This window comes from Sceloporus occidentalis, unplaced genomic scaffold, assembly GCF_023333645.1.
Source record: "Sceloporus occidentalis isolate IW3139 unplaced genomic scaffold, rSceOcc1.0.p SCAF_2, whole genome shotgun sequence".
Classification (NCBI taxonomy): Eukaryota; Metazoa; Chordata; class Lepidosauria; order Squamata; family Phrynosomatidae; genus Sceloporus; species Sceloporus occidentalis.
Window position 1 is genome coordinate 257,728,239 of NW_028316982.1, and position 12,867 is coordinate 257,741,105.

Here is a 12,867-nt window from a genome sequence, read left to right on the forward strand (position 1 = left end):
CAAAGCATTTAATATAACCAATTGAATAAACACTGCAGCTCCTACTATTTGATGTGTCTACTGCTGCTTCTACTACTAATGTTCCAGGCATTAAAAACTTATTCCACAGTAAAGCCCTTGTGAGCCCTGGCTCAAATTATCAAATTAACACAGTGCATTTCTTTCTTGTATCCAACTGAAAGCTGTAGTCAACAAAAAGCCCATAAAAAACTATAACACCTAGCAATTCCAGTTCAAGAACACTGACAAATACTCAAGAATACCAAGGTTATCCCCTTCCTGCCTCAAACATGTAACTTAACCAAATGATTATTTGTTCACATTTTTCCTTCCAAAGCTTTTTTTTCCTGGAAAGCAAAGCTAGTCACTTTTTCATGTATCTCTGTGTACAAGCAGTAAATGTTTTGTTTTAATAAATGCCAGACTAGAGAGAGAAAAAATCTTACCCTTGTGCCGTAAAGTCTCTTCCCTTTGATGCCTTATGAAGCCCAAGACATGTCCCCTCACACAACTATTTGCTTCATCTGGTGATGACTCTCTCAAAAGTATGAAGGCATTGTCTGGGCTTGCTTAAGGTTTGCACAGAGAAAGGAGTGGAATTTGACTGCTCCTGCATTTTCAAAGAGCTTCAAAAGGCTTTTCCAGGCCTCCCAGGCAATGCTGTGAATCTTGGGAGTTTCTGGATACATATTTATTGGCCGGAGTCATATAATTAGCTTTGAAAAATTAAACCATTGCGCCTAGAAAGTTGGAAGAGACAAAAGCACCAATTGTTTAAATTGCTGGAAGATGAAGAAACACTGTGGGCTGTATTTACCCGTATTTCCTATGCAATACTTCTTTTCTTTGCTACTATACTACTATAAATAGGAAAAGTTTCTGCTACTTCTGCTGAGGGCTGAGAACACCTTCCAGGATACTTCAGTGTTGCTCTGCTATATCCTGACAATCAATACACAACTTGCCACACACACAGGAGCAAAAGAAAAAGGAGAAGAAAATTTCTGCTCGCCAGTGTTGGCATGCTAAATATTCAGTGTCCGTTGATATGCAATTGGCATTTGTATCTTAGGGCAGCGGGGGAAGGCTGCATTCAGAGCAGTGGAATCTATCTGGGTTTGCCACTCTAAGAGCTCTAAGGAGTTATTCAGACTGTAAATAATCCCCATAGAACATGGGTTGAATCTGTGGGGTTATTCACACTGTGAAAATAATCCAGGATGAATCAGAGTTGAATCTCCACTGTTCATACACATCCTGAATGCATCTGGTTTAAGTTTGGGGTGAGTGCCAAAAACCACTTAATCCAGATAATCGATATTGGGTTTTCCCCCATTCAAAAAAGATCCACATTGTCGGTAGTTTGAATAACCAATGCAAATAGACCCAAACAGACCCGGGAAAAAACACTGCATGCCTTGAACTTGTTCCAAATGCATTTGTGTCATTGACTTCATCTTTATTCAAATGCTTGCATGCATGAGCAACCAAACATGCAGAGACGTGCATCGATGTGGTTCCATAGTGTGAACAACAAACCTGGAATGCATGAGTGAGATGATTTGCATTGCCGCACTAAAAACAACAATGTCTGAATGTCCCCTGTTTTTCACATGAATTTCTAATGCATCCAATTAAGGCTTTTTTTTTGGGGGGGGGGATGCCAAAAAACCCCACAAAACCCAGGATAATTGATCTCATGGTTTGTGTGTGTCTGTGTTTTGTTTTTCCTGAGAGATTTGCATTGTTGGCTGTGTGAACAACTGATATGGATAGAGCTGGGATAAAACTCTGCATGTTGAATACATCTACATCATCAACTCCATCTTTATTTGAGTGCTGACACATGTGGGCAACAGAACTCACAGAGATCATAGAATCATAGAATTCTAGAGTTGGAAGAGACCCCAAGGGCCATCCAGTTCAACCCCTTTCTGCCATGCAGGAACTCACAATCAAAGCACTTCCGACAGATGGACATCCAGCTTCTGTTTAAAGGCCTCCAAAGGAGACTCCACCACTCTTCAAGGAAGAATGTTCCACTGTTGAACAGCTATTACTGTCAAGACATTCTTCCTAATAACTATGTGGAATTTCTTTTCCTGCAGCTTGCATCTACTGTTCCATGTCCTATTCTCTGGGGCAGCAGAAAACAAGCTTGCTCCCTCCTCAATATGACATCCCTTCAAATACTTAAACAAGGCTATTATATCACCTCTTAACCTTCTCTTTTGCAGGCTAATGCGAGACGCAAGAGATGAGGTTCCGATAAAAAAATACTGTGAACAGCAAGTCAGGAATGCGTGAGATTATTTGCATAGTTGTGTTGCAAATCAAAACAGGTAGGTAATCCCTAAACCTGCCCAACCAGGATAAGGCAAAAGATATAGATTTAAAAAATTAAAGAATTCTGAGCACAGCCATTTGTTTTGTGGGGCAGTCCTGAATAAAGCTTAGTATCCTTCCATGTAAAACACCACTCTTGATCAACCCAAACTCACTGTTTTAAGCAATATCACTGAGTGAGCAGGGAGGAAAACATTTTGTTGCTGTTATTGTTAGACCATTACAAATCCTGCTGATCTACTACCAGTCACATAGAGGTCTACCAGTAGATAGGCCTTCCAGATGTTAGACTGCAGCTCCTACCAGCCCTGACCATCAGCTATTCCGGCTGGGGCTGAGGGAAGCTGCATCCCCAACAACATCTGGAGAGCCACAGATTCCTCTTGCATATCTTGCTCATCTATCTTCCTCCCACTCATTTGAGGGTATTCATCTACAAGCAAGTCAGCTGATACGGCAAAGAGGAGACAAAGCTGAGATGTGTAAAAAGTGTTCCTGTTTCACAGCTTGGTTGCCTCACCCTGGCCTGGCATGTTATTAGCTAAATGGCGATGCTAGTTCTCCTCCTGTGTAGGATGAGCACTCATAAAGCTTGCCACGCCTTCTCTCTCTTGAGATATTTTCTCTCTTTCAACTAACACTCAAATCTGTTGACCTAAATATGAATAAGATTTAGATAAGGTAGTAAAAAATGGATATTATTATTACCTATTGTATGTGAAAAATTATGTCAAAGATATTTTTAAATATTATTGTATATAGGTTATATTAATACATTTTTTAAAAATATATCACTAAATCTAAATCACTCTTGTTGCATATCTTTTTTATTATACAATTGCATAAGTTTCTAGCTAACCCTATCTTTTCTGCCTCCTGGATCTTTATCACATTCTAATTGGAGATATGGAAGCCCAGGTGAAGAAAAGACAAAAATCCCCCATTTCTTGGTTTGCAGGGTTTGACTGGGAGAGTTTCACATTTCTACTTCTTATGCCCTTGTTTTGTTTTTGTTTCATTTATTATATCCCCGGTAAGATTTTAAGTTTTAACATTGTTCCATCTTATTAGTGGTACTCATATCAAATCAATGAAAGAATGTTTTATCAGTAGAAGGCTAAGTTTAAAATAGAGAAGTGTCCTGGTCTTCTCTAAAGTTGCATGATATTCCTTTTCTGTAAATACAATAGGCTCTGGGGTTTGGTTCCAGGACCCCTCATGGATCTCAAAATCCATGAATATTCCAAGTCCCATTAGATACAATGGACAGTAAAGTGATGTCCCTTATATAAAATTTGTCCCTGTGTCCTGCCCCAAGACTTATCATTGGTTATGCCTTTCCAAACCATCTGGAATATGTATATATACAGAAATGCTACACTGTATGACTCCTTTATATTTATGATCCTGTAATTTGGAGAGTAGTTGCAACTCCAGTGATTTCTCTCAAAGGGTATGTATAACTTTGATAAGATTTATTTTTAAAAATGTATTATAATTTGATGAATGCTGTCCTTTCTTTTTAAATATTTATTTTAAGTGTATTTATAGTTGTTTTCAGACCCTGAAGGCGGCCTAGTGTGGCCAAAATGCATTGTGCCTTTTAAAAACGGGTTTAAATGTAAGTGGGAATGAGCCCTACGAATTGTACTTATGATAAACCTCCTTGGATTTTACCAGTTGTTATCACTTGTGCACCACTCATTCTGTTCTTTTTTGGAGCTGGTTCTTAGGATTTTCTGGCTGTCCGCTAGAGCTTCTCCAAGGCTTTTTACTTATTAATTTAGGCACACATATGCATATACATACTAGAGAATAGGTTACCAAAGTGGTCCTATTATTTGAAGGGCAAACGTTGGAACAATACCATCATATTATTACTAACTGTAACAACAAGAAGTGGTGCAAAGCTTCATTTTCTTCATGGACTGGTACATTTTTACTGAGGGTTGAGGGGAGAGGAATACTGGTTTTTCACAAGCAAGTAGAAATCTTTTTATTCCAGAAGGCCTTTGACAATAGTTTATTCAATCGAAACAGACCTTGTATAATAAGATGGTCTTTTACTTGTTGTTTTTAAAATTATTTTACCTAGTTTCAAATTTTATGATGGTTTAATTGCTTTTAACACTTGTTCTCACTGTTGTAAGATGCCTTGAGTCCAAAAATGGGAATCAGGTGAGATAATGATGATGATATTAATAATAATAATAATAATAATAATAATAATAATAATAACCACTATTATTATAAATGTCTTCAAATTAAAAGAACCCCAGTCAAGGTTGGGAATAAACTTTGCAGCTGGTGCCAGGAATTACTAAAAAACACCATGGGGCACCAGAAACATCGTTCAGACATTAAAGACCTGAGAACTAGAGTAACAAATATAACAACCTCCTAAGACAATTGCCCCCTCCTGGAGGACCCATTATATGCAGCCTTGTTTTCTGTTTCAATTCTATTTATTTATTTATTTGTGTTATTTATGTTGGGGCGTGGAAAGACGCACTGTGTCCACCACAACCACCTGCAGAGTTGAACCACGTCAACAGGACACCAGGGAGAAGGAATCTGAAGAATCTTGGTTGCGTAGGCAGACTTCCTCTTACATAGGAATGAATCTCTGGACAACGAGGTTTCTCTCAAGAGGGTTCTTTAATCTTTGTTACATAACTATTTACAAAGATTACATTGACAGCCACAGTAACACCAACCATCTCTGTCTCTCAGAACAACCAACTGTCTCACTCTCCCTCAGTGACAGCTGAGAACGACAGTTGACAGTTGCATCAACATTCCAATGATGCACTGTTTGAATGCTGACACATCTAATTGCCACTAGAGCTGTAAATAACTTCCACAACAGCTCCACCTAGTGGCCACATGCATGTCATTTCCTAACAATTTATACTTTGCCCTTCAGCCCTAATGGCTCTCATTATTATTTTTAATTAGACGGTTCCCTGCCCTCAGGCTTACAATCTAAAAGACACAACACAAAAGGAGAAGGGAATGGTGGAGGGAAAGGGGGTGAAGTCCAGTGGTTCTTCTCTCCCTCTGATGCCTGGACTAGAGGGAGGGCTCTTCTTCTTCACGCTAGCCCTGGTGGAGCTGGGCCAGCCTAGAGTCTCCCTCGCAGGCCGAAAAATGACAGTTATGGAGGGAGGAGCCTCTATCTTCAGGCTAGCCCTGGTGGAGCTGGGCCAGCCTAGTTTCTCCCTTGCAGGCCAAAAGATGACAGTTATGGAGGGAGGAGCCTCTATCTTCAGGCTAGCCCTGGTGGAGCTGGCCCAGCCTAGTCTCTCCCTCGCAGGCCGAAAGATGACAGTTATGGAGGGAGGAGCTAATATGGGGAGGAAGAGCTAATATTTCTCGAATATGGGGACCACTTCATTCATTCCTTTACCTTACAGAGGACATTATCACATGGGGGAAATTGGAAGGTCAATGCAGTGTGATCCGAGATGCAATCATGGGGTTTCACATTTTTTGCGCGAGAGGTTATCACACATAATCAAAGTCAATGCTAGGTTGATTCGAACCCAATCCAGGGTCAACCAAGAGATGTGTAAATTTGGGGAAATGTAGAATTTACAAATCCTGTTCAAAGTTGCGTTCAATTCGAATTTGGCAGGTATGGAAAGCATGTCTCAGTTGCCCTTAGATTGCCTTTGAATCAGACTACAATTCCCAAGCTCCTTTGCTGGCTGCAATTTTTCCTTCCCTCCAGGTGTGTGGGGCTTTCTCTCAGCCTCGAGTATCTCTGGAGCTATTTTGGGGATGAAGCAGCCCTCTCTCCCCAGAGACACACACACACTGCCTCCCTTCCTCCTCCTCTCGGCCCTTTCTGTCTTTCCCTTTGCAAACTCATCCTCTCCAACTCGAGGGAAGGGATTGTCTCTCTCTCTTGCAACCCTGTCACAGGGTTTTCTTGGCAGGTTATTCAGATGGGGTTTGCCATTGCTGTTTTCTGAGGAAGCTGAGAGAGTGCGACTTGCACCAGGTCACTGAGTGAGATTCAATCCCTGCCTTCTAGAGTCATAGTCCAATGCTCAAATCAAGTGCAAGGTTGCTTTGGACTGGTTTTGAATTGGTGAATTGCCTAAATAACATGAAATAAAGGGTAATGAATGAGCAAATAATGTGAAACAAGGCAAAACTATGGGAACCGAAAGCAAGCCCTCCAGAAGTGTAAAAAGGTCACGATCCAATTCTGCCTTCACTGCACATGTGCAGGGATGCTAATTCGAATTCTAGACTACAAAGGGTACGTACTCATGATAATTTCTTTTGCATTCACACTACTTTGGCTTTGTGATGGGCGCTGTGTTCTTCTGTGGTATGATAACCATCAACATACTTGCATTCATTTCTGAATTGGCCCTACTTTCTTTTCTTTCGAGACATTTCTCCCATGTGATAATGTCCCACGTTGCTGATATCACTGAAATAATACATAATGAAGTAATTTGAACACACAGCTTATTACTACTAATACTGGGAAGCAGTATTGCACAACCCACAGCAAACCACATATCAAGGATGACTGGGAGCAGAAAGCCAACATGGCATGTCTTAATATGGAATAAAACCTGACCTTTCAAAGACTTTTTCAGTGCTTCTGAAGAGTAAATGTTAGACCTAAATATAAACATGTATGTTGTTTCTGTTTTAAATGTAGATTCCACTCTCTCTAATAGCATCTGTTCCTTTACTGTTAGAATATTCAAGAACACTTCAAAGAATCGTAGAGTTGGAAGAGACTATCTAGTCCAACCCCTTGCCATGCAGGAACTCTCAAAGCACCCTTGACAGATGCTATCCAGCTTCTGCTTAAAAACCTCCAAAGGAGACTCCATCACACTCTGGGGGAGTATGCTCCATTGTCAAACAGCTCTGTCAGGAAGGTCCTCCTAATGTTGAGATGGAATCTCTTTTCCTGTAGCTTACATCCTTTGTTCTGTGTTCTAGTCTCTGGAGCAGCAGAAAACAAGCTTGCTCCCTCCTCATTGTGACACCCCTTCAAATACTTTAAACAGGGCTATCAGATCACCCCTTAATTGATTCTTCTCCAGGCTAAACATACCAAGCTCTTTAAGTCTTTCCTCATAAGGAATGGTTTCTAGACCCTTTAGCATTTTGGTGGCCATCCTCTGGACACAATACAACTTGTCAACATCCTTTTTGAATTGTGGTGCCCAGAACTGTACACAATATTCCAGGTGAGACCTGACCAAAGCAGAATAGAGTGGCACTATTACTTCCCTTGATCTAGAAACTATACTTCTATTGGTGCAGCCTAGAATCGCACTGGCCATATCGCATTAATGACTCATGTTCAACTTGTGGTCTACTTGGACTCCTTTCCCATGTAGTCTTGTTAAGCCAGGTGTCCCCCCATCCTATATCTATCATTTTTTCTGCCATTTGATAGGGGAAAAGTTCTGCTTTTCTTTACCAGGATTTCCTTGCATTGTGAACCAGTGCTGTCAAAAGAATAGGTTCCTGGGCCACAGAGATTGGAGCATGACCAATTTCAAGCACCTGCAGAACCACTGTGGTCAAGCTTCATGTAGAATTTCACCACCCAGTCACCAAACTTGGTATCACTGAACACAAAATCACATTGAGAATGTTGGCTTTTGTGAACAATTGCACAAATCCACAAAGATATAAATGAGTTTGAATCTAGTGTTACAAAATGGCAGAGGAAATTGGTAGGTTTTGCCCAACAGAAAAAGGGGTGGGATACCAGTTATAATGAAGGAGGCAGGGTTAAAGGAGATTTTTGAATTAACAATATAATTGCACATTTATTTCTGATGTGACTTTTTTCCTTTCCTTTCCTTTTTGCAATCATGATAAAAAAAAAGGAATGCCTTTCATTTCTTAAAAGGAAGTTTCTAGTCCTTATAGCCAGCTCTGAAATAGGTGGCCAATAACTCCTCTCTTCACTGTTTAACTGATCTTGAGTTTTTATCATGTCTCATATTTCTGTTCCTTTGTGTAACTTGTCAAACATATATCCTAAGAATATGGTAAAATACAAAGCTATCAACAACTCTGTATCTCTTCCCCCTTTTTTCCTTTAAACATACAGCTGCATACACTGTGTCTCACTCACATCATCTGGCAACACACAATGCAATCATCCAGCATTACAGCGCTCAGTTAGCTCACAGAAGGAAGAATGGGAGAGGAGACTATGGGGTCTTTCAGATGTCATTTTTTTAAAGCCTAACTGTGCAACTAATCTCACTCATGTGTTCTGGGCTTGTTGTTCACCCTATTGAACTGCATCTCTGCAGGTTCTGTAGCTTGCGTGTGCCGGCACTCAAATAAAGATGGAGTCGACGATGCAAATACATTCAGAACACGTTCAAGGCATGCAGAACATTTATCCTGGGTCTATTCACATCTGTTATTCACATGACCAACGAAGTAAATCGTTTAAAAAAAAACCCTCAGGAACCTCCCATACCAATTATCGTAAATTTAGTGGGTTTTTCGGCAGCCCGCCCCCAAACTTGATTGGGTGCATTCAAAATCCATGTGAACAATGGAGATTCAACCCAGATTCATCCTGGATTATTTTCGTCTTCTGAATTGGGCCTATGAAACAGGTGCATCCCCATGTCTCTCATGTTTCTCTTAGCCTGTAGGATACTGAGCTGGAGGGAAAATACTAAAGTCCAGATGAAATACTAAAATCCAGACCTCTGCAGAGAATCCATTCTTATGCACTGTCTGAAGATTGCCCCGTGCTCCCCACTCAACAACCTACTTGCAACTTTCCTCTTTAGAGGGTGAGAAAGTGAACAACAGTAGGGAGAAGCAACTGCCTTTGCCCATTAGCCTTCAAATTCACTTGCTGGCATGCAAGAAGGAAAGGGCTGTATTCATTGTAAGTTCAGCAGAGACCTTTATATGATGGGGCAGAACACAACTGTAACTAAACAGCAGCAGCTAGAAATAACAGGGAGGAGAAGGGGAACTCACTACTGGGCTCACATTGAGACTTTCTGGATCAAAAGCCATTAAAACATAAGATGGCAATGACTTACGTACACAAACCATGCCACACTACTTTGTTTTATGTATAACACAATATCCCCTAACCTGGCTAATACTGTGTCTAGAAATAAATAAAATCAAGAAAAATATTAATATACTGTGCCCAAGCAGACAATTACAAAACCAAGTCATACAACCAAACAGTACATAACTTTAATTTTAAAAGCAACATTAAAGTGTTATAGGAACAAAACTCTTTTATGTGTGTCTGAATTAGCCCACTCTTCCTCCCCTCTTGACAACTGCCATCTCAACATCTTCACAAATAGAAAAGTTTGTCAGCAAGTTCCAGGCTTGGTTCTCTGTGGATACTTTGGCTCACCAAAAACGTCAATTTGCTAGCATATTGGCAAGGTGCCGGGACTCGGATTAGGCCCTACAGAACAAATAAAAGGAGTATATATCAGAGATCTTACCATTTGTGAAAACAAAAAGCTACTTCCAAGACCTCTGAAAATAATTTTTAAAATGTTATTAAAATATTTATATTTTATATCTATATTTTGTCTTAGGGTCTCAAAGCAGAATGTAACAAAACCAATTTAAAATAATTTAATTTAGTAAAGAAGAATTTACAGATGAAAAGCACATTAAGCAACTTAACATGTTACTGTATATACTCATGTATAAGTCTAGAAATTTTAGTCAAAAAATTAACCCAGAAACCTGGGTTGACTTATCCACAGGTCAATGTAAATATTGTATTTTAACTCTTATGGTAAAAAGGAACCATCCCCTGGTGAAAAGCAAGAGCATAATCTCTCCTGGAAGCACTGTCCCCACTTTATGCTCTCATCCCTCCAGCCTTTAGTATGAACACAGTTATGCCTGCTGAAATTTTTAACAGTTCTTTGGCATTGTTTTCCTTTGCTTCCTTCTTTAGATCCTTTGTCACATGCCCCTAAATTTTACCCTTGACTTATCCTAGGGTCATATCAAAACCCAGAATTTTGGCCCCAAAACCTGCCTTCGACTTATATATGAAGTCGACTTACAGTTGAGTATACATGATAAAACAAGACAGTTTATACTAGTTAGAACACTTCAAACAATTAGGCCCCAAAAGCTTTAGTAAAAAGCCATGTTTTATGTGGTTCTAGAATAACATGAGCATTGGCATCAACTGGAGCTCTAAGTCCTCCCACAGTGTATTGCCTGGATTCACAACATACAGAGGGCTTCTCCAGAAGATCTCAGATCTTAGGCAGACATATAGAGGAAAATGCATCCATTCAAGTATGAAATGCCAGTTCATGATTTTTTTTAACCAAGTGTTATCATTGTCTTAACAGTTCAAGGCGGGTAACAACAACTGCCTTTGGTGGATTGTATTTCTGGCACTGAGTGCCACAAAATATGCAGGCTGGAGGAGGGCACTACTGTATTTGAATCCACAGAGCAGCCTTCCCTAACCCAGTAGCCTGCAGATGCATTGGACTACAACTCTATCATATCAAGCCATCATGCATGTTCTGGCTGAGGATGACGGAGGAGTCTGATACCTTCAAGTGTGCCAGGTTGGGGAAAGGTGAATTCAGCCATTCCTTTCTAGAGTTGTGAATGAACGTCCCTTATTATAACCAATGTCTCTTATTTGGAGGCTGGAAGCCTTTTTGTTTTATGTAGACTAAACAAGATGCAAAAAACAACAACAACAAAAAAAACCATCCATTTTGGAGTGTGGACTGCTCATAAAGACAGAAATGTGTGCATCATGTAATTTATGGATGTGGATAATAATAATAATAATAATAATAATAATAATGTTTATTTATATACCGCTTTTCCTTATTAGATCAAAGCGGTGTACAACAGCAAGTACAATACATAGTCAAAATAAAACATAACAGGCCTCTCTCCCCCTCAAGATGGTGGTCAGAAGGAGGGCTCTTAGTCTTTCAGGCCAGGCCTCTCTCCCCCTCAAGATGTTGGTCGGAAGGAGGGCTTTTTCTTCTTTCAGGCAGTCAGTTGGAGCATGCCTGCCTCTCTCCCCTCAAGATGGTGGCTGAAGGGAGGGCTTTTCTTCTTTCAGGCAGGCAGTTGGAGCATGCCTGCCTCTCTCACCCAAGATGGTGGCTGAAGGGAGGGCTTTTCTTCTTACAGGCAGGCAGTTGGAGCTTGCCTGCCTCTCTCCCCCCAAGATGGTGGCTGAAGGGAGGGCTTTTCTTCTTACTGGCAGGCAGTTGGAGCTTGCCTGCCTCTCTCCCCCCAAGATGGTGGCTGAAGGGAGGGCTTTTCTTCTTACTGGCAGGCAGTTGGAGCTTGCCTGCCTCTCTCCCCCCAAGATGGTGGCTGAAGGGAGGGCTTTTCTTCTTTCAGGCAGGCAGTTGGAGCTAGCCTGCCTCTCTCTCCCAAGATGGTGGCTGAAGGGAGGGCTTTTCTTCTTACTGGCAGTCAGTTGGAGCTAGCCTGCCTCTCTCCCCCCAAGATGGTGGCTGAAGGGAGGGCTTTACTTCTTCCAGGCAGGCAGTTGGAGCTAGCCTGCCTCTCTCCCCCCAAGATGGTGGCTGAAGGGAGGGCTTTTCTTCTTTCAGGCAGGCAGTTGGAGCTAGCCTGCCTCTCTCACCCAAGATGGTGGCTGAAGGGAGGGCTTTTCTTCTTTCAGGCAGGCAGTTGGAGCTAGCCTGCCTCTCTCTCCCAAGATGGTGGCTGAAGGGAGGGCTTTTCTTCTTACTAATATGTTAATTTCTCAGAGAAACACCTGTCTAGGTTTACTGAAATCAATACTTTCATTTGGCATTTAGGTAGAACACAAAACTTGTTAATCATTACTGATTTTCAACCCTTCACATCATGAATTTCAACTGTTGTTGATGTTTTGAAAACCTGGCAACACTATTCCTTTTCCAACTTTACATATGGTATGATCATAGAGCTAGAATTGACCCCAAGCAAGGGTCCCTTAGTCTAAGCTTCTACCATGCAGAAATACATATAGCAAAATCACTCCTGAATTAATCAGTCAGAGATAGGTTGGTGGGGAGCATTAGCAATGCTGATTGCATGAAACTGTGTTACTTACAGTCCAGTTGTAGTACAGGTGGCACATCTTATATGTGAGGCGCTGCATGTGGTCTGGCTTTAATCCATTATCATCATAGACAACATTGTAATACGTTGGGTTCACGGTACCTTGCCGTACTAGTTGGCTTATTAAGAAAAAGTCATACCTTTGGGGCAAAGTTAGAATTAATGGCAGGAAATAATGTAGTGTGTGCAAGTTAATGCTAGAGGTAAAGACACTGATTAGAGGATTCATATTACAGTAAGCATATATTAATTTAGTAGTCAACCAACCCTTCTTAAGGCATGTAAAGTAGTAATTAAAACACATTTGCCTTCCACTGTTTCTTGCTATTTTCTTATATCACATATAGATGGAAAATCTTTTTTCCCCTAGCTTGTAACTACATTTTTATTGGGAAATGCTTTATGGTTTTACAA

The 12,867-nt window shown here is 40.7% G+C and overlaps 1 protein-coding gene across 5 annotated transcripts in view; it reads right to left on the reverse strand.

The window, feature by feature from the left end:
- Positions 1-9,539: 9,539 nt before the first annotated feature.
- PIWIL4 (piwi like RNA-mediated gene silencing 4) overlaps positions 9,540-12,867 on the reverse strand; it is a 57,908-nt gene continuing 54,580 nt past the window's right edge. For 4 of the 5 annotated variants that reach the window (XM_089512819.1, XM_089512817.1, XM_089512820.1 and 1 more), the window contains 2 exons: positions 12,446-12,593; positions 9,541-9,799 (listed from right to left, as the gene is read on the reverse strand). In XM_089512819.1, coding sequence (XP_089368945.1) covers positions 9,683-9,799; positions 12,446-12,593 — 265 coding nt within the window. In that variant the 3' untranslated portion in view covers positions 9,541-9,682. Of the gene's footprint in view, positions 9,800-12,445; positions 12,594-12,867 lie in introns of all 5 variants that reach the window. The other variant, XM_089512821.1, reaches the window with a different exon arrangement.